General features: G+C 41.9%; 1 protein-coding gene across 8 annotated transcripts in view; it reads left to right on the plus strand.

Moving 5' to 3' along the window:
- LOC125901700 (receptor-type tyrosine-protein phosphatase S-like) overlaps nucleotides 1–24,346 on the plus strand; it is a 106,960-nt gene extending 82,614 nt beyond the window's left edge. For 4 of the 8 annotated variants that reach the window (XM_049597544.1, XM_049597549.1, XM_049597547.1 and 1 more), the window contains 19 exons: nucleotides 3,526–3,620; nucleotides 5,563–5,816; nucleotides 6,050–6,140; nucleotides 6,377–6,595; nucleotides 7,385–7,542; nucleotides 9,200–9,214; nucleotides 9,442–9,554; nucleotides 11,244–11,341; nucleotides 11,617–11,740; nucleotides 12,205–12,380; nucleotides 12,759–12,878; nucleotides 13,599–13,753; nucleotides 15,488–15,773; nucleotides 17,663–17,841; nucleotides 18,812–18,938; nucleotides 19,031–19,156; nucleotides 19,879–20,033; nucleotides 21,090–21,225; nucleotides 22,058–24,346. In XM_049597544.1, the coding sequence (XP_049453501.1) occupies nucleotides 3,526–3,620; nucleotides 5,563–5,816; nucleotides 6,050–6,140; nucleotides 6,377–6,595; nucleotides 7,385–7,542; nucleotides 9,200–9,214; nucleotides 9,442–9,554; nucleotides 11,244–11,341; nucleotides 11,617–11,740; nucleotides 12,205–12,380; nucleotides 12,759–12,878; nucleotides 13,599–13,753; nucleotides 15,488–15,773; nucleotides 17,663–17,841; nucleotides 18,812–18,938; nucleotides 19,031–19,156; nucleotides 19,879–20,033; nucleotides 21,090–21,225; nucleotides 22,058–22,126 (2,696 nt within the window). In that variant the 3' untranslated portion in view covers nucleotides 22,127–24,346. Of the gene's footprint in view, nucleotides 1–1,786; nucleotides 1,905–2,102; nucleotides 2,766–3,525; nucleotides 3,621–5,562; nucleotides 5,817–6,049; nucleotides 6,141–6,376; nucleotides 6,596–7,384; nucleotides 7,543–9,199; nucleotides 9,215–9,441; nucleotides 9,555–11,243; nucleotides 11,342–11,616; nucleotides 11,741–12,204; nucleotides 12,381–12,758; nucleotides 12,879–13,598; nucleotides 13,754–15,487; nucleotides 15,774–17,662; nucleotides 17,842–18,811; nucleotides 18,939–19,030; nucleotides 19,157–19,878; nucleotides 20,034–21,089; nucleotides 21,226–22,057 lie in introns of all 8 variants that reach the window. The other 4 variants (XM_049597545.1, XM_049597553.1, XM_049597551.1 and 1 more) reach the window with 3 other exon arrangements.
- The last annotated feature ends 523 nt before the right edge of the window (nucleotides 24,347–24,869 follow it).

The raw sequence follows: 24,869 nt of genomic DNA on the forward strand, positions 1-24,869 counted from the left end.
AGCCAGCCACCATGTTTACCACCGTGCTGGAAAGTGCGGTCCAGAGCGAGCTGTTGTTGAGAAGTATGGCTGCAACTGAATGCCCACTCCTACACAGAGCTGCCTCACACCTGTATGTCACAGCCTGCAAGCCAGCTCTGCTGCAAGTGCTTTTTAACTGAACCAAAATTTCCAACATTGCGACCAGATTATTTGGAAAGAAAATATGGCAACGTCCTTGATTTGCATAAGCTTGTCTGAACATTTATGAGTTATGCAGTGGTGTCGTTATTAGAAAAGTATATATCTTTTCTTTTCTTCATTAAGGAGAAGACTCACAGGCTGCACAGTTGCCTTGAAAATTTAATTATTCAACTTTTTTCCAACTCATTTATGGCTCTTATATAAAAAATATGGTGGAGAACAATAATACAATATTATTTATTTAATGTGTTGAGGGGAAATAATAGGGCTGACTCAAATCCTTTACAGCTTTGAATCTGCAGTCATTGCCATGGTAATTGACGTCCAGATCAGCCAGTTTTTCTATAGAATTACCCCCAAAATCCCCAATAGCCCATAAATTAAAAATATGAATCCAGCATAATTCATTATGCATTAACATTAATTATTAGTTATTCTCTGACAAGGACATTTAAACTTAATAATAGGCCCAGCTTTGTGACTTTGACTACCTGTGACAGGTGTAAAGATACGTTAGCAGGATGTCAAAAAAGCGAAGTGTCTGGAATAGTTTCAAAATTTACAAAGATGACCCCCCCAAAAAAAGAAGTGCCAACCCACTCAACGAGGCTTGGATGACCCAAAACTGGTATTCCAGACAGATAGCCCTAGAAAATAATACAAATATAGCTAGCACCGGTTAGTTTACTTCCTCTTTGGGCAGAGATTGACTCGTCTGGATGAGGTGTTATTTAGTAATTAGTGGTAGTTGTTGTAAATTAGTTCAGGGAGGACCCAAATGCAGAGTAACAGGCAAGGTTGAAGTTTTAACAAAAAGAGAGCTTTAAAGCAGCTGATACAAAACATCCGGCGCATCCAGGAAATACGATAAATTCAGGTAAAAAAAAACTCCAAACACAAGATACCAGGCAGGAAATGGAGCAGGGAAAGACATCAAAAACACAGGGATGAATGCAGGACGAACTGACCAACAACAAGTCAAACACACAGGTTTATACACACACACACACACACATATATATATATATATATATATATATATATATATATATATATATATATATATATATATATATGTATATACGCAGAAAACTAATCATAAGAAGGAGACACAGCTGGAATAGGAAGACATGGGCAAAAGGAGGGAAATGGAGATTGGCTTGCAATAAGGGTGAGGAGGGGAACACTAGGGTGGAGCAACAGGGAGGGACTAACGAGACAGGTGTGACAGAAAACACCAGACTGGAAGTAAAATGAAACACGAAACATGAGGAGAGAATCTGTAAATAAAACAGGAAGCAGATTAAACATTAACGAATAACATGAGACAAGGAACACAAACAGTTAACTCCAAAACAAATACCATAGGATAACAGGATATAAACACACCCAGGATCATGACAGTCGCAGTAGTCAGAATGTAAAATATATCTCTGGTATAAATGTACATTCAAGAGAAGTCTGGAAATTTAGGTGTGGAAATTTGAAGTAGAGAATATGGAGGGACCCTGATGACTGCAAAGAAAGAAATGGGTGCATTGTCTCCTATTAAAAGGAATGAGTTAGCAGTATTTATGGTGCTGTTATGTGTTTCCCCCCACAGGAGATGATTTTAGGAGGTCTGAAAGCAGAGACTGTGTACTCCATCTCAGTGGCAGCGTACACCACCAAAGGGGATGGAGCACACAGCAAAGCCAAGCTGGTGCAGACCCTGGGGATTGGTAAGCATATGCCAAGTATACAGTTCAGTGCACTGGATTTAGTAACATACTCAAGAATTGATCTTACAGTAAGCTGCACCAGCCGGCAGTAAATAAACAGCCAAATCAATTCTAATTCTTCCACAAGTTTTACATGATATATGTTGTTATATATATACATTTCAATTGATTTTCTGCTGCCTACGCTGTTGTTTGCAGTGCCCGGCCCCCCTTCCCTTTGGGTGCGCCCAGGATCTGGTCCATCAGTGGTGGTGCGGTGGGCTCCTCCGGTGGAGTGCTCTGAGTCAGGCTCTGATAGCTGGGGGGCCCCGGTGGTAATCCAGGGCTACCGCCTACAGTTTGGCCTCAAGAATACCTCTTTAGACACCACAGTTGATTTCACGAGTCGGGAGAAAAACTTCACTGTCGGAAACCTCTCCCCAGGCTCCTCCTACGTCTTTGTCCTCTCTGCAAAGAGCCGGGCAGGCTACGGAGACATAGTGCAGCAGGAGATAACAGTTCCCATGTTCCCACCCTCGGGATACCCCAAAATACCTGACTTTGTTAATGCCACATGCTGCTCCCTCGAGTTCTCCTGGCAGCCCCCTGCCCCAGAGGAGTGCAACGGCATCATCACAGAGTACACAATATCTTACAGAGAGGCTGTGGGCCCCAAACCTTCTGCTGACACTGGCCCGTCAGCCATACCAGCCCCCACTGCTCCCCCGTGGCTGATCACGCTACCAGGGAGTGAGTCCAGCTACACCATCCTGGGCCTCAATCACAGCACAGCCTACGAGGTGCAGCTAAGAGCCCACAACAAGGCAGGGCCAGGCCCCTTCAGCCCACCTCTGGTGAGCCGAACCATGGCCTTTGAAACAGGTAGGGCTGGCCTCGGGTCACAGGAACACCCTTCACCCTGTAAGCACTGGTTCAGCTTCACATCTCCGCTCCCTTTACTGTGGATTTCACTCCAAACCACTAAACTAAACGATGTCTGGGCCAGTTCTTACAGGTCGGCCATTCACCTGTGCACCTCAGAGAGGCTGAGAACTGCAAAGTCCAGGGGAACACGACTACTCCCCCCAATCTCCTCCACTCACTCACTTATACCTTCATCACCTACCCTTCACCACCAGTGGAAGCAGGCTGAATGTTAATGGATGTTTGCTTCAAGAGCACTGCTTATCACAAACCCTCAGGTAAAAGTCAATACAGGGCTTGGATATACAGTATCTAATACGGCAGGTAAGTGTTCAGTCTGAATTCAAGGGAAAGCCGGCGCCCGGTGCTGTATCTGCAGGTAAGCTTTTTTTATCTGATAGACCTCCACTTCCACCTTTTCCGAAGCCTTTGCTGACATGCTGAATTCTGAGTCTAACAAACACAGACCTTACACTCTGAGAATGTGGCATGTCACATTCCTGCAGCCGCTCTGTCTGTTATTTGTACTTATTACTCTTGCCATCCACTCTCCTCATCACCTGCCCATCCTCCTAACCATCATGTATTCTTCCCTCAGTAACAAATCCAACTGACGTGTCTTCCATTTTTACAGGTTTGCAGTAGGAGAGCAGAGGAGCGGCTGGTTTGAATGAAATCCTTCATCACAAGTGACTCCGTTTCTTTGTCTCCTTCGCAGATGTGCCGAGGAATTTTTCAGTCAATCTGGCCACTAAGACCAGTGTTCTTCTGACCTGGGAGTTTCCAGAGGCCACCAACCCCTATCGCTTTACTGTATGTCCATTGTGCTTGAGATAATGTGTGAAATAATGCAACATTTGGAAGTAAAATTTGCTGCATGCTTTTGTTTATAATGCCTCATATTATCGTAGGTTTCAGGATTTCTAGTGAGCATGGCCCCGACCTGAATTATACTCAAATGTATTAGTGTCAACCTTTTAGCACCCACTGTTCCACCTGTGGGATGGTGGATTTATTTAGAATTTTATGGAGTAGCACTCTAAAAAGTTTGAGAAATTTCCATACAAAAGAATGAAGTGTAAAACACCCCATAGCACATCCATTTTGGAAGGATTCAACAAATGAGACACGTGTTAATTAGTGAGATGTTGGTAGACGGATTTTGTTACCTTTGGAGACTCGGGCTAGCCGTTTACCCCTGTTCGCAGTCTTTATGCTAAGCTTCAAACTTCTCATTTAACTCTTCACAAGAAAGAGATTAAGCTTATTAAAAAATAAAAATAAAAAGTTGTAATTTTTCTTGCAAATGTGGCAGTGGCATATCTTCCCATAGGTGGCCGCCTTGGACGCCACCCAGAGGGGGGCACCAAAATTCCACCCAAATTATTATTATTTACTATTATAGATATTAAAAGAAAGAAAGAAAATTATCCAAAATTCTAATGCTAACAGTCAGTCTGTAGTAGGAGCGCCCCCTCTAGTCCTGGTAATGCAGTTCACCGTAATATTTAATATCAGTGAGTGATCATCACAGTCAGAACATGCCTGAGCATTGATGGTGGAGTGGAGTGTATGTGTGAAGAGCATTAGAGTAAGAGAAAGTGAAAAGGCAAAAGCCATCCAGGGCACAGTAAAAAAAAAAAGGTAAAAGAAGAAGACAAAAAAATTGCTTTTTTTAAAAAAAATAAATATATGTATATGAGATAATAATATTAATAGTAATGGGGGTGGTGCAGTAGCGGTGGTGGGAGGTTGCCTTGGACGCCAGATGTGCCAGGTAGGCATTGCAATATGGCAGTGCAAAATTGTAATAAAGCATGGGTCTTCAACATATGAGTTCATAATTTATATATATTTTTTTTAAACTTTTTTTTCCTCAAAGTATTTGTAATAATTAAAAATAAAATTAATTAGGGGACTTGGTGGATTAGTAGATAGAGCAGGCGCCCCATGTACAAGGCTGTTGCCGCAGCGGCCCGGACTCGACTCCAGCCTGTGACCCACTGTTCTATCAATTAAAGGCTAAAATGCCCTAAAAAAATCTTAAAAAAAAAATAAAATTAAATAAAATTATTTAAAATAATATATGATAAAAAAATAAATAATATATATAATAATAATATATAATTAAATCATAATTAATAGATAATAATAATAATATATAATTAAAAAAATTTAAATATGAAAATGCACATTACCATGAGTCCAAAATATTATTAGCATAGATGAATCAGCCTTTTCATAAAAAAAAAAATTATTTACAGTAAACAACACTGACGATAGGCTAACTGTTACCCATAACTCCTGCTGCAATGAGATGAGCTAACCAACCGGTGCTAAATCACTGTACCTTCTAAATGTATGTTTCACATCAAAACATGATGTACAAATATATGAATCTGTCAGTAATTGCTATTTTAATGGCTCGGTATTGTACCATAAAAGGGTATGTATATACATGGCACTTTAGGCCGCCCTACACTTAATTGTTGGCCCAGTTTAATATGCAACTCAGTTTTATATGATATATCTAGTAGAGGGTCTCTGATCCGTCTCACTTTCAGCAAAATGTTAAAGACCTCTGCAATAAACCATTAAAAACTTTCCAGAATTAAATGATAAAAATTTGTTTTGATTTCAGCAGACTACTCTAATATCCTGCTATAGCACAGCATCATCAGCATATAGTATATGAATAGGCATGTTCTCATTTTACCTATTGTTTTAACATCACTAACCCTCTCCCCTCCTCCAGGTGGAGTATAACCGACAGAAGATGGAGGTGGATGCTCGTCTGAGAAAGGCAGTCATCCCAAACCTTCAGCCTGACACCAGCTACGACTTTAAGATCACTGCACCGGAGGGCAACATGGGAGGTCTTCGCCACCGCATCTCCGCCAAGACCTCCCCGCCAATCACCATCCGCCGCCCTGAGATTGACCACACTCGTGACACTGAGACCACAGTCACCATAATCCTGCCGTCGCTGGAGACTCGCACTCCTGTCAAGTAAGACTGAGTTTGTTGTTGTGAAATAGTCTCCCTGGCTTCAACAGACTCGCTGTGCTCAGGTCAGATTGTATCTAAAGGTGTGTGTGGCGTGATGATAACACTGCCTGACTGACAAGATGGTGAAGATTAGGTGCAACAAGTTGGCATGGAAACATGAAAATGGTTAGACATGTTTGCTATTGTATCAGTGCTCCTGGTGTTATGTTGTTTGTCCTCCTCTGCTCCCACAGGAACGTGTATGTTGTTGTGGTTCCGCTGAGGAGAGCCCGCGGCGGCGTCATCAGACACCTCAAGAGCCCAGATGAAATGGACCTTGAGGAGGTGAGAACCACAACAATGACGGCACCCATTGATGTCTGTGCCTGGAAGGAGGAAAGGACCTATAAACACACACACACACATACACACACACACAATCCTATTGCTTAGAACTCCTGGCAACGCTTACCCTTTATAATTCAGTATCAGTGTTTAAACATTAGTCATAGATATTGGAACGTCTCTTATTTTCCTTGTCTGTGTTTTCCATCTCCCTTTTTCTCCTCTCTCCATCTCAGTTGTTAAAAGACATCAGTCAAAAGCAGAGGGATTCTCGGCAGCAGAAGCAGGTGGACCTGCGGCGGGCTTACATCACAGCCCGTTTCACACCTGCCACCCTGCCGGCCTTCTTCACCCTGGGGGACCAGCTGGACTACGGAGGCTTTGAGAACCGAGCTCTAGAGCCGGGGCAGGAGTACATCTTCTTCATCCTGGCTGAGCTCAACTCCACAACCGGGGTACGAAAGCAACTGTGTCACTTCTCTCTTCTTCCCCGTGTTTATAAACCACTCCCTCGCTCCCCACTGCCTGTGTTTCCCTGCTGCAGGCTGTCACTTTACATTGTAATCAATACGGCCTCACTGCTAAAACAATAAAATGCACGTCAGTCAAAGAGTTGTAAGCAAAAGGCAATAACCTTCACGTACTTCCATCACCACTGCTAATAAAGAGTGAGTGTACCTACTGTGGCGGCAGAAGAGATATTGCCTTGTGCGCTGCACCGGATCGTGTATATGTGCATTTGAATTGGAAAAGACGTAAATATACGACTTGAATTAAGATAGAATTTAGATTTTTATTACATGTTTTTTATTAGGGACATTTTGCCCAGGGGACGCTCTACAAAAGCGCTTCTGAACTAATAAAAAGGTTTTTTATTCGGTTTATTTTAATTATAGAAGCCCGTATAATGTCAGTAAGCTCAGGTACATTCTTTATGTGTTGTGCGATACAAGTCAAGTATGATTTCATACACACATGTTCATGTAAAACCATGTGTCATGTTGCAGCTTGGTCACAATTACAGGAATGCCCTTTCAGTCTAATGCAATCCAGTGCAACAGCTCTGCAACGACTCCTTCTGTAGAGGGTTATATTTTGTTGAGACTCGGTGACAAACCCATACAGTAGAGGGTTGGATTGCTTTTTAGTGTCATGTGCAAATGTTTTTTGTCCACTGAGATAAAAATAAGACAGAATAGCAAAAAAACAAAACACTGTTCTTTCTGCTGTGTGTTCGTGCACAGAAAATGTACGTGGCCAGCCCCTACACAGAACCTGTGATCGCCCCAGATTCAGACCCCCAGCCCCTCGATGCAGGTGATGGTCTGATCTGGGTGGTTGGACCCGTCCTGGCTGTGGTCTTCATCATCTGCATCGTCATCGCTATCCTCCTTTACAAAAAGTGAGTGGGACAGCTTTGATTATCTTGAAGGATATTTTTTCTTAACATATTAAACCAGCAAATAATAGGCAATAGGCTCCTTTTCCATTGCCAGTGGTGTGTCACATTCAGCGCCACAAATGCACCAGAACACATGGTTAGTAAACAGTAGAGAGCAGCATGGAAGCCAGTGAAAGCAACGGTTACTTATTTTTTAAGTGTTGCTTTCAAGCTCCGTCGACTTTGGAAGGATGTTTGAGCGCTACTTGGACATAGACGTACAGAATTTGTCGCAGAACGTCACTAAACCATGCTGGACTAGCGGCAAAAATTATCGTGTCAACCCAGGTGTCGTGTTTACATCACTACGATCATTGCTGGATAAATATCTGTGACTGCTGCAGAGTTATTTGTCCCAAAAATGAACGTCAGTTGTAACCTTTCCCACTAAAGACAAAAGCCAGATGTTAGTGGGTGGTACTCATCCCTACCGATGATATAACGCTTCATAAATATATACTTTTATGTTTAAAAAAGACTGTAATTTCCAAAACGGGTGGGCACTGTCGTTTTTAGTAACCATTACACAAATGGGAGTAAATAGTTAATTTGTTTTGGACTATTTTTAGTGAGGTTCTGGTTTCCCCGCAGCTAACATGAGCAGGCAAATTTTCTGCTGTATTAATTATCTTTAATACTGAGGATACTTGACATTTCAGACCACTTCAGAACACTGGACACCGTTTATTGTATTGAGTAACTGCAGGAGCTTTTTAACATTACAAACTACAAAGCGTCACAACTGCTGTCAAGCTGTCAGAGGCTCACTAGTGTGTGTGACTATGTCCGAGGCACAGGGCTCACACTCCCGAGACAAGAGGGGCAAGGAGGGCCTCAGCGAATCAATACCAGCATGTGCTTCCGCAGTGATATGAGATTTTACCTGTTTTAGATAATCACATTTGTAGTAAAGTTGATTGGACAAAATTACAAGGTCAAGCAATTTGCGTTAACTGTTGCAATCGCAAAATTGCAACATCCTGGAGGGACTGATTCATGGCGTCAGTATGGCGTATATCAGATTAGCTCACAGCAAACTAAAGTGACCATGTCCATGATAATGAAGGAACGTGTCAGTGATGCAGTGGTGTGGCTTACTGATGTGTTTCCTTTGTAGTTTTTGGACAACAGTGGAGCTCTGTAGACAGAGGAATATCAGGCTTTGGCTGCGCTAACAATACTTGTTACTGCTGTAGGACCAAGTCATTGTTAGTTTTGCTTTCAGGGGAATTTTTGACAGCAGAAAAGTATTGAATATTTCCAGCCTCATTCTTTAAAGATACATTAAGTTTCTGTCCATCATGCTATGCGCTCACATTTTTGCCAGCAGCTGCCATCGGTATTTCTTGTACTGGTATTGTTTAATGTTTGACTATCCTCCCACAAATGCTCAACTTTTAGCCTGATATCCATCAAATTTGTTCCAATTTCAAAGTTTGTTCTCCCCTCAGACAGCTACCAAACAGTCCGACCCCGCTCTAGGCCTGTGTTATCTGCTGCAAGCCATCAAGCTTTTGAATACTAATGCAAAATATTGATTTTCCTCTCTAACAATCTGTCTATTTCCTTCCTTTCCTTCCTCTAATTATTCCTTCCCTTGCTCTTGTTTCACTGGAAGCAGCAAACCTGACAGGTAAGATTAAACCAATGTCAAGCTCTTTGTTCGTTTTAACCTGCAGCAATTACATGATACCAGATCCTGTACAGAGAACTTGTACAAATCCGTAAAACAGCATTTCTGTTAATGCACTATTTACTCGAATCAAGGAGGCATGCTAACGATGTGTCACCAGTCTGGTTCTCTCTCCCCGGTTGTTTGCATGTGCTAATTGCTCTTTTGACTCAATGGTGTTTGAGCAGCAAGCGCAAGGACTCCGAGCCGGGAACCAAAAGCCTTCTGAGCAACGCCGAGATGATGGCCCATCACCCGACAGACCCTGTGGAGATGAGACGCATCAACTTCCAGACTCCCGGTATGCAGCATGGGCCCACACAGGCACCCAAACACACACTCTGTATTTGCATACTAAAGTGTACTTCCGATTGCTCATCATTCGGTGATGAAATATTCATGCGACTAATTTTAACTTTGGTAAGATTATGCAGACAAGATTGTGAAAGTACTCCTCCGCATCACAACCAACCTGGCAGCTTCCAGTCCTTTCGGAGATCAAAATGGCCGCTGCCCAGGTAGTACAGTCAGTGCTTAGTCACAGCTGAGTCATAACGGTGTGACAAAATCTGATCATCTCCGCTCGCCCACAGTCCACATGCCAGGCTGGAGATAGCACATCAGAACAGACAGAAATTACATCAATCTGTCTTATCACTCCTGAATGTTTCTTAGCTGGCTTTTAACGGTCAGAATCATGTATCAGAAGGTAAACTGGGGGTTAACTGTGATCATTTATAAAGGCATTGATTCTGTTCTTGCCAGCATAACCGACTAAAACCCCACTGTGAAGTAACTACATGGATTTTGCCGCTCCCCACCCCCCACAGAGTGAGATCTAACAACACAGCTGCTTTGGTCGTGGCACCAGGGTGATGATGCTTCGCTTTCACTTCTTCCATTAAATTAACAGCATCCAAAAAACACATGGCCTCGAGGAACTGAATCACTGTTCTCACTATATTTTCATGGTTGCAGTTTATGGAAGTCTCACAGGGGCCTTGTTGAAAGGGAGGCAAGACGTGTCACCATGGAGAAAGGTTTAGTCCCTAACCCGCCAGGATGTATAAAGTCAAATGATGCTATTTTTAACTTAATCCATACATGAAGGTCTGGAGGTTTTTTTTTGCTTGTTCGCAGGAAGGAAAAGTAAAAACCCACAGAACAAAGCACTGCAGCTCCTCTCTGCTATCATATGAATTTTTTACTCTCATGTGGCAGCAACCCTGAAGCTCCCACCTCACCCACTTCTCCTCTCCTGAGATTTGTGCTTTTTGAGATGCTCTGCAAAGATGAAATTTGTTTCCAGCTAAACCGGCTGATGCTATCTGAGGTCATTTTGGTCGTGACGGGAGCGTTTTGTCGTGATTACCTGTGGGGGCTGCAGTGCTGGACCAAAGGAGAAAATCACTGCTGATATGCGCTTGTTTTTGATAGCTGTAGCTGCAGAGTGAGTTAAACGCTCAAACATGGACATGCATTGCAATTCAAGAAGCATTGAGAATGCGTCCTGACTTAAAAAGATTGTGTTTATTGTGCACAAAGCAGTGTTTCTTTGATTTATTGTTGTAGCTATTTGCCTTTTAAATGGACAGCGGCTCACTATAGCTCCTCTTCTCGCTCCAGCTGTGAACAGAAACGACTGTACAAGGCATAGGTTGCCTCCTTCGCGTGTATGTGGGTGTGTGCACGCAACCCCTCCTAATTAGTGTTCTGTCTGTGTTTGTTTTCTCTGATTCGTTGCTCCTCTGATCACAGAGAAAGCAATTTATCAAAGAAAAACAATTTACAAACAAACAAGACTTGCCTCACTTTGTCCTCGCACATGGATCAAAATTGATTTTCTGCCTCAGCGTGCTCCTTAATGATATGTGATGTTCTCTGATTGTATAATTATCTTCACGTCTTTGCATATGAGTGATGTTGACCCGCAGTGATTTGGGTTATTCAGCTGAAGCCTGCATCACCTCTGACCCTTGTTGTCGCGCAGGAATGATGAGCCACCCTCCCATCCCCATCAGCGAGCTGGCCGAGCACATAGAGCTGCTGAAAGCCAACGACAACCTGAGGCTCTCGCAGGAGTACGAGGTGAGGCATACATTATCATTCCATATGAATAAAAGGATAACATCCTTATTGTTTAGAGATGTTAAGCCTGTTAAGCCTTCGCATCATAAAGCAAATGTTATTTAACGGCTATATCTCCGCGTGCAGATTATATGTTCATGATTTATTCAGTGCTGCAATTTGTTGCTGCAACTTGTCTACATTACAGAGCACTCTCTTTCCATTATCCCTAAATGCACCTCTAAATATGCCACCACGCACTCTTAATGTGTGCGTATTTGCTGCTTCTTCCCCAGTCCATCGACCCTAGTCAGCAGTTCACCTGGGAGCATTCAAACCTGGAGGTCAACAAGCCCAAAAACCGCTACGCCAACGTCATCGCGTACGACCACACCAGAGTCATCCTGGCCCCCATAGAAGGTGAGGATTAGCTGGAATGGAGCAGCATGTTAAAGAAGATGTTTAGAGATCCTAATGGGAGGGTCTGTATTTGTGTTCAGGGGGGGCGAACACAAAGCGAGGGGGGAGAGGGAGAGCTGCGTGATGGATGAAATCTGAAATTGCAAACAGTGCTCAAGACTGGCTGTGTGCAGTGGCATGAGACTGACAAACAGCGCGAGTGCATTCAAGTGCAGCCAGCACTCCTCCAGAACAAGAAGGAGGAGAATGGATTTTGATCTGCAGCTCATGAATTTACAGCGGTGGAGTCTTGTTTGTTTGTTGTTGTCGTCCGCTAGTCATCCAGCAGCCTTCTGTTGGAAGCCCCGGCTGCCAGAAACAAACAGTTCGTTAGGCTGTTTGATGTCATACACGCAGGTTAATTTATTATGTCGCTTCTGCAGATTGCAGTTTAGCAGGAGCCTCACAAAGTGTCTCGTTTGCAGGTATCCTGGGGAGCGACTACATCAACGCCAACTACATTGATGGCTACAGGAAGCAGAATGCATACATCGCTACCCAGGGGCCACTGGCGGAAACATTCGGGGATTTTTGGAGGATGGTGTGGGAGCAGCGGGCCGCCTCTGTCGTCATGATGACGCGCCTGGAGGAGAAGTCGCGGGTAGGAAGCGAGACGCCCACTGACGCTCAATATAGCTCTCAGTTTACCTGCAATTTATAGTTCTAGGACCTTTTTGCTGAACACATGGGAGTTTGGATCTTTTGAAGTAGGGTTGTATGAGGTACTTACTTACAATTTGTAATGGCGGTCAGCACGCCCCCAGTTTGGAGTTTGACACGCAAGCTAAGAAATTACTTCCGTTTTGGCACTCCTGCTGCTCCTCCAAACTAGGGGCATGCTGACAGACATCTACCATAGGTAAAGCACTTACTAAATACTTAATACAACCCCATTTTAAAAAATCAGAACTATCCCTTTAAGAGAGGTTCAGTCTGCAAGCTGTAATAGTAATGATGATAATCCTTTCTGTATATTTAGATAAAGTGTGACCAGTACTGGCCAAGTCGCGGCACAGAGACGTACGGGATGATCCAGGTCACCCTGCTGGACACAATGGAGCTGGCCACATTCTGTGTCCGCACCCTCTCCCTGCATAAGGTAAATTACATCCCTCTTTTCTCCACTCCTTCTCTGTCTGATTCACCGCTCTGCCCTTTCCTCTAGTAATTACTGTCATATCCAGTGAAAACCGCTTTGATCTCCCGAGTTTACAGTTAAACACCAACTGGAGTAATCATGAATTTCCGCCGTCACTGAATGAGCAGCGCATGTGGACACACGGCGGAGAATAGATTAGTCTGGGCTTCATGGAGTGCTCAAACCAGGCCAGCCTCCCTGTGTCAGACGCTGAGATTTGATCACTGTTGGAAGCGGAGCACTTTCTTATAGCACAGGGCTAATCTAGAAGCGCCAGACTAGCGTGTCTCTCTGGCCTACTTACCAACACAGAAACTAGGCCAACTGTAGCTTCCAAGTGTAGCAACGCTTCTCAAAATTTTTGTTGATGTGTTGCGAAACGTCAAGTTAGGAGATCAGTCATACAGTAGAGGATAATGCACATGAAGTGTTTAGCAGTGCCAGCATTAGTCCTGTCTATTGTGTAGTTTGTTTGTGCACAATGTAGGAACATTTGGGGTATTTGCTTTCTTTATATGATATAAGAACTACTCCTTCATGTACAGTGTGTATAGGATTCCTTTACGTACATTAAGAACCTACTTGGACTGTATGAAAAAAAACGGCTTGTTTGGCTGGCTGTGATGCAGATGTGTCAGGTTAAGTTACACTTCTGACCTGTTTTTTTGTCTCTTATATCAGAGTGGCAGCAGTGAACGGCGAGAGGTGCGTCAGTTCCAGTTTACAGCCTGGCCAGATCACGGTGTGCCAGAGTACCCCACCCCCTTCCTTAACTTTCTCCGCAGGGTCAAAGCCTGCAACCCTCCTGACGCTGGACCTATCATCGCTCACTGCAGGTACAGTACACACTCCCAGGTTCATCATTGTGGGAAATATTTGTTTTCTTGCTGAAAGTTTGATAAGATAGACACCACTGTTATGTTTGTTCTTTGTAAGCTGTTGATGGTAACTTTTAGAAAAATATTTTTTTGTCATATATGCTGATACTGTGTTGCTGTAAAATACAAGAGTCGGTCCAACTGGAGAGTGGTGCTGAGTTTCTGCTCAACAACGTGGCAGTCGGGTCACAAACGTTCTCATTTTACAACTAAACAGTGCACTGAAGTGTGTCTCTGAAAACATCTGTTTCAGGAAATAGTCAATGCAGTCACAGAATCTCGAATCATGCCTAGTTTGATGACAGTTCAAGAGCCATGGTTGAGCCACAGTAGATTCTAGCAAATGCGATTAGAGATATTTATATATTTTTTTGACTTGGTCTCATATAATATTTTGCGGCTGTAGTGACAGTTTAACAAATATGACAAAAAGTTATTTTCTTAACAGTTTGGATACTGCCGTGGGTGAACCGCAGCCCAGTTGTTCTGATACTCCCACGATTCGCACATTCTCATTTGTCCTTTCAAGTCCTCCCTTACCTTTTAGATCATTCACCATGATTTGTAGGGAGACCACTTTGTCTGACCAGGTTAAGAGTCCTCCCTCAACGTCCTTAATGTCCCCCTTCATTTGCTCAATTTCGAATCTGACAGCCGCAGTGTTGTTCCCGACTTCAGCCTTTACCACTCGTAGTTCACTTTTTAGAGTGTCAAAATCTTCAGTTAGGACATTCTCAGGGACGAGAGGATGTCAGACTTAATTGCCTCCAGGTTTGTGTTTGTAACTTCTGACTTTGTCTGGGTAGCAGGTCGTGCGGTGCTACCTGGAGTACTCTGTGTCGAGGCTTCAGCCTTGTGCTGGAGAAGATGGTGTACTTGTACTTATGGAGACTTCCTGCCATGCATAACAATTATTGTCGACCAGTGTCAAGAGTTTTTAAATTAAAAATAGGATTACGTGCAGTGGATGTTGTTGAAGTGTCTTAATATTAGCTGTTTTGCAGGAGCCCTGAGAAACACGTCTTACTCCATGTCTTGCTCAACTGTGCCCCCACAAAAAGTTATGTTCATAAAAGTTCCCAACTGTAGTGTTATATATGAAGCTACTGCAAGGTCACAGTCAGCTTAGCATTAAGACTGTAAACAGGGGGAAACACCCAGTGTAGCTCTTTCTAAAACACATCTAAAGCTCACAAAATTACATGTTACGTCTAATTTGTTTGATCCGTACAAAAACCAAAATGTAAAACTGAAAAGTTGTGGTTTTACAGAAATCATGTCAGGGGTTGTTTCTCGGCCAGGTGCATCAACCTCCTGGAGTCTCCATTAGTTAACGGGAAACATCACGGTACTGACATGACTCCGTGTAGTCTGAGCACTCGGCCAATAGTCCAGTCCAGTTCATTATGTTTTTTCTGTGGATTTGAAAAACAGGATAAAACGTATTGATCAGTGAGGTTTAGAGGAGCTTGTAAGCAGATTTTTTGCTCTTTTGTTTTATGCTAAACTTGGCTTCATATTTGACGGACAGACATGACAGTGTTATTAATCTTCTCATCCAGCTGCAGGCAAAAAGCTAATAAGCCCATATATTATGCAAAAATGTAGCACTAATTCTTTTAATAAGATATAAAAAGAAAAATCCTCTCTATCTGTCAACTCATATCCTGCTCATTCCTCTCCCTCTATTAGTGCTGGTGTTGGTCGCACCGGCTGTTTCATCGTCATCGATGCCATGCTGGAGCGCATTCGACACGAGCGCACTGTGGACATCTACGGTCACGTGACCCTGATGCGCTCACAGAGGAACTACATGGTGCAGACGGAGGACCAATACAGCTTCATCCACGAGGCGTTGCTGGAGGCTGTGGCCTGCGGAAACACAGAGGTGGCCGCCAGGAGTCTGTACTCATACATGCAGAAGCTGTCCAAGATGGAGACTGGGGAGCACATCACCGGCATGGAGCTGGAGTTCAAGGTAAACTGCAGAGGAAAGAGTTTAAATGTAATGCGCTGCCTCACATACAAAATGACACTCTGAGATTTTATCTGAAAAGAGGTAGAAAGGTGGTTCAACCACTTTTGGTTCATGGCTTATTAAAATGAAGTCATGTCTACTGATGATCCCTCATCACATGTTGCATGAGTCTGTGAGTTTCCTTTCTGAAATTATTTCTCTTGAATAATATTTAGTGTTTTAAAGATGTAAACCTACCTAGAGAAAAAAATAAAAATAATAACAATATTTTATGCAAAATTCTTTCCTATCTTGTCATCTTACAGTGGTCTCCTACAGTAGCTGACCAGGAAAATAATTCTGAATAATCCTACATTCTTGCAGCTAAATCATTTTGGTTTACTAGATAATATTCTTTAAGATGAAACACTACAAGTAAATGTGCAGGTCAATTATTATATTTTGGTCTATTTTGCTTCCATTACACGTCTTCTGTCACACTACTTGAAAGAAAACGTCCAAAATTAACATTTAGGTGTCAATTTTTGTTCAGATTTCTGACCTGGAAACTTATGCAAAAGGCAATTTTTTTTATTTCATAATGCTTTTTTTCCAAGCAATCTCCACATCAGTAGCACTTACATAAACCAAACTTTCCATTTTCATTCCTATCTATATTCTAAGGTTTTTACTGAAGGGCCAGTTCATATATCATTCATAGCCTGATTTAAGTAACATTTTATTCCTAAAAACATGGAGAAAATTGATTTTTTTTCTTTGCTGTTGACAGTATTTTAAGGTTTATGCAGTGATAAAAAGAAATATCCAAAATCCTCTCTGTAAAGGTCTTTAATATATCATCAAAATGAAACATGGTTTTTGAACCTCTCTTTATAAAATGTTTAGATTTCTGCTTTGGAAATGTATTTAATTAAATTAATGAATCATTTGCACATTTAAGCATAAAATTTCTGAAAACTTGTAAAACAAAAAAATGTCTTAATGTATGAAACTAACTGCGGAAATTTCATGGTGATATCTTTCATAGTGATTAACCCTGTTCACCTTTAGTGTCTTATTGTTGGTCTAAAAATGTTTGAAATTTTGCAAAGCATGTCTTTAAAGGCAATTTCCTCAGCACTTACATTGGCAAGGCAAGGCAGCTTTACTTGTATAGCACATTTCATACACCAAGGCCATTCGAAGTGCTTTACAGAGCAATAAAATATAAAACATAATAAAGGATACAGAAAGGAGTAAAGAGAAAAAAATGATATAAAAGGTAAAATGAATTACCAAATGATTTACAATTTTAAAAAATCGCCATTAGAAATAGAAAAGTGCAGACGGGGTGCAAAGATAAAAAGATTATTTGAAAAGATTTAAAACTGAGTTTTAAAATAAGGTTGCAGTCATCACAGGCTGGAGTAGGCAGTTTAAAACTTTCAAGTTTTATTCCTGTCTACATTCTGGTTTTTACAGAGCGGTTTATTTATATATCATTCATAGCTTAATTTATAGAACATTTTATTCCTAAAAACATGGCAAAAATATATTACTTTAATGGCTGTTGACAGTATTTCTGTTTTATGGAGTGATTAAAAGTTATATGTAAAAGTCCCTCTGTGAAAATATTTATTCTTAAATGTCAATAAAATGAAACAAGTATTTTGAACCTGGATTTATCCAGTGTTCAGATTTGGAAATGTTTGGAAATTAATGTAAATTATTGCATATTTAATTAGATAATGCCTCATTTGCATATCTAAACATGAAATTTCAGAAAACTTGTTATACAAAAAATATTTTTTTTTTTAATGTAAGTAATGAGCTGGGGGGTTTCATGGTGATATCTGTCCCTCAAAGTGAAAAAACATCATCACACGTTCCCATTTTCTCTCCCCATCCAGCGACTGGCGAACACCAAAGCCCACACGTCCCGGTTTGTCACAGCCAACCTGCCTTGCAACAAATTCAAGAACCGACTGGTCAACATCATGCCCTATGAAACCACCCGCGTCTGCCTCCAGCCAATCAGAGGCCTGGAGGGCTCTGACTACATCAACGCCAGTTACATTGACGGATACAGGTATGCTCCTGTCCCGGAAACACTAATATGACCTGATCCTCTCGTCCTCTCGTGACGGCTCGCTGAGTGAATGGATTGGATGGGTTTTCACTACAGCGCTTCCACCTGTCACGTCCTGTCAAATCTGTCGTTACTGTATACATGTTCCCGCTATTTGTCTCGCTGCACGGCACTCGCTTTGGTCACAGCGCTTCTGATGATTCAGGCATTCATAGTGGTTGTACACACATGTTTTGACTGTTCCTCTTCTTGCCTGAAGCTTGACCCGCTTTTCAGTCTGATGTTGGACAGAGGGAGAAACAGGGAGAATGGAGGGAGGAGGTGGCTTCTTAAAGGGATAGCTTGCCGATTTTGGGCTGTTGCTTGAACTACAGGTTGTATTTCTGCATTTTTGAATGCCAGCGGATCAAGAGAGAGACCTGCTATGCCCCTCTCCCTCAAACTGAGACCAAACTCAAATTGGGCAGTGCTAATCGAATATGAACCAAGATTCTGTTACTGTATTGCCTAAAATGTCTTCAGAAACATATTTTAGTGCACTGTTTGGCTGTGATAGCGAGAGTTTGAGAACAAACTCAAATATAAACCATGCTTCTGCCACTGAATTGCCTATTTCTCTCCTAAAATGTCTTTAGAAACATATTTTAGCTTACTGTTTAACTGTAATGCAAGATCACTCATTACCAGCCAGCTGCCGTGTTGTTTCCTGTGTTGAAACGGACAAGCTCACATTACACCACCTACAAGAAGGAGCGTTTATTGGTCTGGTGTGGTGCAGTGCATTCTTATAGTTATAGGTCTTCTACCTCTTGAGCAAAAGCGAATGCCACAGCCAATTTTCTCTGTTTTCCAGCTCATGTAGCACCAATTTCAAAAGTATTTGCATCTTTCTACTGCAGTAATATGAAACTACCATCTTTCCTGCAGTGAAATACCTCTTGAATGTGTGTGTGTGTGTGTTTGTCTGTAGGCAGCAGAGAGGCTACATTGCCACACAGGGTCCACTGGCTGAGACTACGGAGGATTTCTGGAGGATGCTGTGGGAGCACAACTCCACTATAGTGGTCATGCTCACTAAGCTGAGAGAAATGGGACGGGTGAGTATGCACACACACAAAGTGCCACCAATAATAGCCAGTGTTAGCCCTGTGCACAAAGTCATCAATCCTGTTTTCTCCTGCTCTCTCAGGAGAAGTGTCACCAGTACTGGCCCGCCGAGCGCTCAGCCAGGTACCAGTACTTCGTGGTGGACCCCATGGCTGAGTACAACATGCCTCAGTACATCCTGCGGGAGTTCAAAGTTACGGATGCCAGGGTGAGTTCATGGCAGCCTGTGTGTTTAATGACTTGTTCTCCTGTTGTATGTTGTATTCAAACAGCAGTGTCACGTTACACTCTTTGACTTTTCTGCTCTATTCCCAATCCATCAGTGCTGTTAGAAGGCAGCGGGGCAAAGCATGTCCTATCGACCTGTAGTGTGTGTTGGTTAGTGTGTGTTTTGTATGTGAATGTGTGTAATACAACAGGTAGACACTTTCGGCAGGCAGCCCGTGATCACTTATTCAACCATTGCTGTCTCCAGATCACCTTGACAGCATGCGTGTATGTGAATGAGGGTGTGCACGTGCTCTCATGCACATATCAGCCAGTCATAGATAACTCCAGTTAAGCCTGTCCTGCACTGACGCCACATCGACAGATGCTCTATTGATCTCCATTAAAGGGGAGTCAGGAAGGCTGAGCAGAAGAGAAAAGATGTAATTGCCTACTGAGTGGCTGACAATAGCAGACGCACTGACGTTACAGCTTGAAGTTAACCACAGCCACTGATCCAGGATCAGATAACAGTAATCATTAGAAGGAAAAAGGGATATTGCCTGGCAGAATCTCACTCTTCAGTCAATACAGCAAGAAGAAGCTCTTTAAATAGTCTTTTTGAAATAACCATCTCACATAAACAATAACTACAATATCTCTCTGCGTGTTGAAAACACACCTCAGATCCTTCTTCATTATTCATTTTTCTCACTCCTTCAGGATGGCCAATCACGGACAGTGCGTCAGTTCCAGTTCACTGATTGGCCAGAGCAAGGTGTGCCCAAATCTGGGGAGGGCTTCATCGACTTCATTGGCCAAGTGCACAAAACCAAGGAGCAGTTTGGCCAGGACGGACCAATCAGCGTTCACTGCAGGTGAGCAGTCGGGTTTAACCTCACATCTCATGATGAAGCTATTAATTGTAAAAAGAGTGGGGCAGGAAATCAGAATCAGAAATACTTTATTGATCCCTGAGAGGAAATTATAATTTGTTACAGTTGCTCTAATGTAAAGAATAGAGAATTACAAGAGGTAAGAATAAGAGTATGAAATAAAGTGTATAAAAATAAAGCAATAAAATGTGCATTATACCACCGTGTTTAACACTAGTACTAAAATATTAAAATAGAATATATATCGTTATTGGATGTAAGTTTGAAAATTTAACTACAGTATATACATCAGTAAAAAAAAAAAAAAACAGTAGAATTAGAGTTGCACAGTTATGTGCATTGTATGTTGAATCAATATATACATTCGAGAGGTTAAAAATATTGCACAGTTGAATAACTGCATCAAAGAAGTCCTCAGACCCAGAAATGAGTTAGCATTTTAGCACATCCAGTTCCTTCGCGTTGAAGTCAATGGGTTTTTTTGAATGGGTGTTTGGTTAGATGCCTGAAATAAAGTCTATGGTTAAGACGAGCTTTAGAAAGTTTAATGTTTTGTTCTATGATTTCAATTGCGTCAGTAAATAGATGGTTGCTAACAAGCGGCTAAATGAGACATAGAATGCTATCACGAAGAACGCGGCGTTACATCATCGTTGTGGTTGTGACATCAGGTCATACAACCGTTGTGTAGCTTGTTTATAGCCAAACGTTAGCTTTTTACTTGTGGTTATTGTATTTATGTTTTTAAAAAATCATAAAAGTGTTCATGTCTGAAGATTATCTTGCTCAACAAAACATGTAAGAATCACAAACCTTAACTTATTTTACTGCAATTGTGGCTTTTTGTGGAAGGAACCAGGTTCATGCTAACTTCCTGGTTGGCCTCCAAAAAAAAAAAAAAAAAAAAAACACCATCCCTGCACCACTCTATAAAAAGTACATTTAACTGCACAATAACTGCTGTGGGTTGGTCTGAATGCAGCACAGTTTACTAATACATTGTAAACTATATTTAAATGTTTTCCCTTATGGCTGTAGTGCTGGTGTGGGGCGGACAGGTGTCTTCATCACTCTGAGTATTGTCCTGGAGAGGATGCGTTACGAAGGGGCGGTGGACATCTTCCAGACTGTCAAAATGCTGCGCACACAGAGACCCGCCATGGTGCAGACTGAGGTAAACACTGAACAGCATGTGGGACTTACTGATTCATTAAGCACGGCGGAGACATGAGTGAGGGAAGCACTGATACAGCACACTAATGGTGCTGCTTAAAGGGACAGGACACCACAAAATCAGACGTACATTTTCCCTCTCACCTGTTGTACTGTTTATTAATGGAGACTGCTTTGGTGTGAGTTGCTGAGAGATGTCTGCCTTTTCTCAAATATAATGTTTGTGGATGGCATTTGGTTTGCTGTGATTTCTTTGAGGCAGGCTTGTTTATAAAAACACAAGCTGTGTTACACTCTGATGACTTTTTTACGATGCTATTGGAGTGAACATGCATAATATTATCAGTCAGCTGATACATATAATATAAAACATTCTCTGAGAGACATAAAACCTGTGCTTTACAGCCAAAAAAACTTCTAAAATGTGGCTTTAGATATTTGGCCTTCTCTATTATGCACATTTTCTTCCAACTGTGTGTACTCATATTTTAAAATACTATGTGAGCCAATTTAATTTGTATTCCTCAATATCCTTATTACTATTTGACTGATTTGAAGCTACCCATGTTTTCGCAAATGTTGAGTTTTAATGAGCAAATAAGAAAAAAGATATAAGTGCGATGTGAGTCTGCAAATACAAATCTTACAAGGAACACTTAATCCTCTAGTTAATTTGACAAACCACCAAACTGAGAGATTAGATCGATGGTGACATTTAGAATTTCCAACAAACAGTAAAGTCAGGATTTCAGTAAAGCCTCTGTTGCAGTTCTCGTTAAAAATGAGTCTGTTCCTGTGTACGGCAATGATTTCTCACTCTGTGTCTCACCCAGGACGAGTACCAGTTCTGCTACCAGGCTGCTCTGGAGTACCTGGGTAGCTTTGACCACTATGCAACGTAAGTGAAGAGACAACCATCCATCCATCTTTCCGCTTCGAGGTCCACAAACAAACCGACGAGTGAAAACAAGAGAAAGACGGCCTGAAACAACGTGAACATTGAACCTTTTTTTCCTGGGAGCGAGACTCAAAGATGAATTCTACACCAACAAGGACAAAAAGCAACAACAAAAACAGCAACAAGAACTCTGTGTCTGACAGCACCCACACTCACCAGGGGTCTCCCTGAGGAGCTGGTGGGTGTGGAGACTATCCATGTGTAATCCATATACTTACCTCAGTGTTCCAGTGTGAAGGACGTATAATACATGTGTGTTGTGGTCAGCTATCTCCAATATGAACCAGTGAAATACAAACGGCTTCTGAACAGGAATTATGATACTATATGTGTATAAAAAAACAAAAACAAACAAAAAAAACAACACAAAGAGCCTGGATATTTGCTGCACCCTAAATGGGCTTTTTATCCTCAACTTTGTATCTATTGGTTTGGTGTACTAAGGGGTTACAAAGTGCAAAGGTGAACATTTCTATGTGTCCGTGAGTCTATTTCAAAGGTGTCTACATGCTGCCACAGGTAGCTCTGATTATAGTTTAAAGCAGATGACTAGGTTATGCCTCAGCAGAAGCCTACAGTAGGGACTCAACACCCTGAGGACTGTTGGAGAAGCATGTGGATGCTCATTTACCTGACGCACAGTGCCAAGAGAAACCACGCAGCGTGAACATGAACTGTGGCCTACAAGGAGAGATGGCTCCCTCTTTTATCCAGCATAACATAAAGTCAAACTAGAGACCGCTCCTAACACGCCGGGCCAAGTGTCAGTTCAGGCTCCCCAAATCGCGTCCTCGCTGAGTAACAGCCGGCCTCAGAGCAGCGATTAGAGCCCGTCATATCCTCAACCGGGCCGAGATGTTGCATTCTTCGTTAAACAAAGCTTGCTTGCTATTTGCTGTAGTCCTCGTTCATCCTCCAGCTCATCTTCCTCTCGACGTCAGCCCCCATTGTGTCAGCGCAGCAGTGGCTTATTGAAAGAGACGCTAATGAAAAAGCTTCGATCCCGTTAACTCATCCCCCATCTCTGCAGATTTTTGTGTGTTTTTACTGTACGTCTTTGCCTTACGCCGACTTACTACTTGTGTTTCAACATGCTGCTTAATGTTCATGCGTTGTGTGCTAAACTTTTATTGTCATACAGTATCTTAAACCGAGGATGAAAGTTGTTTCCTGATCATCTTCCTCCTCTGAAGCTTACCTACTTGAATTGCACGACTTTGCAGTTAAATCAGTCTGGTGTTTTACTATTTAAGGCTACTGGCAGTGAAAGATAATGAGAGAAATCCCCCCAAAAAATATTCAGCATGAGTGTTGAATTGCTCACTTTCAGCAGTCCTCTTCCTCTCACCCAACCTCCCCACCTCCATGCATTCAATTTCTCTCTGTTCCTAAATCTCACTGTACAGAACATCCCGACTTAACCAAATGATGTTTCCCCCTCTGTCCTCTCCAGTACAACCGCACAAGTCCGTGATATCGATATATATCTTTTCTTGATTTGACATATAATCATAATTGGTCCCACGTGGTGATTGACGAGCACAGCGATGTTCCAGTGTATCAGACATCTCGGGCGATTTCACCGATTTTGTACATACAGTCTTATCATTGGAGTCCTATACAGTACAGTTACATACGTCTGAGCACAAGATATAACGTGGGATTGGATGTGATGTAGTTCTTATTGTCGCAAAAAAAAAAAGCCTTATTGTTATCGTTCACTTTGTCATATTTATTTCATATGATTTTTTAAGATATTTATTATTCTATTTTGTTACTTTTTACGTTTGTTTTTAATCTATTTATTTGGGATATTTAGCAACTATAACCAATAAGATGTTTCTTTGGCGAGCCAATGTTAAAGTATGATATTGTCACTGTTTGTTTTTTTTATTTTTAATGGTCAGTTTTGGTGCTTTTTTATTTGCTTTATTATTATTATAAAGTATGCCCTCTGTGTAGGGTGCTATTTGATACTGATTACTGATGTCCGACTAGTTAGCTAGAGATGTACGTTAGAGGCAGACCTAGTTTAAGTTTACAGTGATGCCCTTTTGATGCCCTCCCCCACTAAGCCTCCATAGCAACAGCAGTGGTGTGATCGTAGCAACAGAGGTATGGTCCGCCCCACAGCGATGGGTTTAAGAGCATCAGAGAAATTAGCTATATAGAGCAGACTTGTTGTCAGACAAGCTGTTGGTATTTAGTTTGCTGGAAAGCACATGGTAGCAAGTGTATTTTTGACAGAGAATGGGTTAGGAGTTGCCCAGCTACACACACCCTCAAAAGTTATTGTTTATACCTGAAATTATTCTGATATGAAATCTATGTGTGGTCCAGAAGTCTTGACAGTGTGTGACATATATGAAATATGTTATTCCTTCGATTTCTAATGATTATTGTGTCAAGAGAAATATAAAAAGGCGCGCACACGAAACATAATATGAAATGTGTTGAGGGCCAGCTCTGACGACGCCATCCCCCTCACTTATGTACCTGTTCTTTCCTTTCAAACCATGGATGTAGATATTGTATCTTGACTTTGTATTAAAAGCAGGATGATTGGATATACAGCACAACGAGCTGCTTGATTCCTGTGGGGTTTATTGTTGCCTTTTTTGGTTTGTTATTCACTCCTCGTCCACTAGATGGGACCAAAGTAACTCTTTAATTGAAATGCACTCCTG

Source organism: Epinephelus fuscoguttatus, linkage group LG15, assembly GCF_011397635.1.
Source record: "Epinephelus fuscoguttatus linkage group LG15, E.fuscoguttatus.final_Chr_v1".
Classification (NCBI taxonomy): Eukaryota; Metazoa; Chordata; class Actinopteri; order Perciformes; family Serranidae; genus Epinephelus; species Epinephelus fuscoguttatus.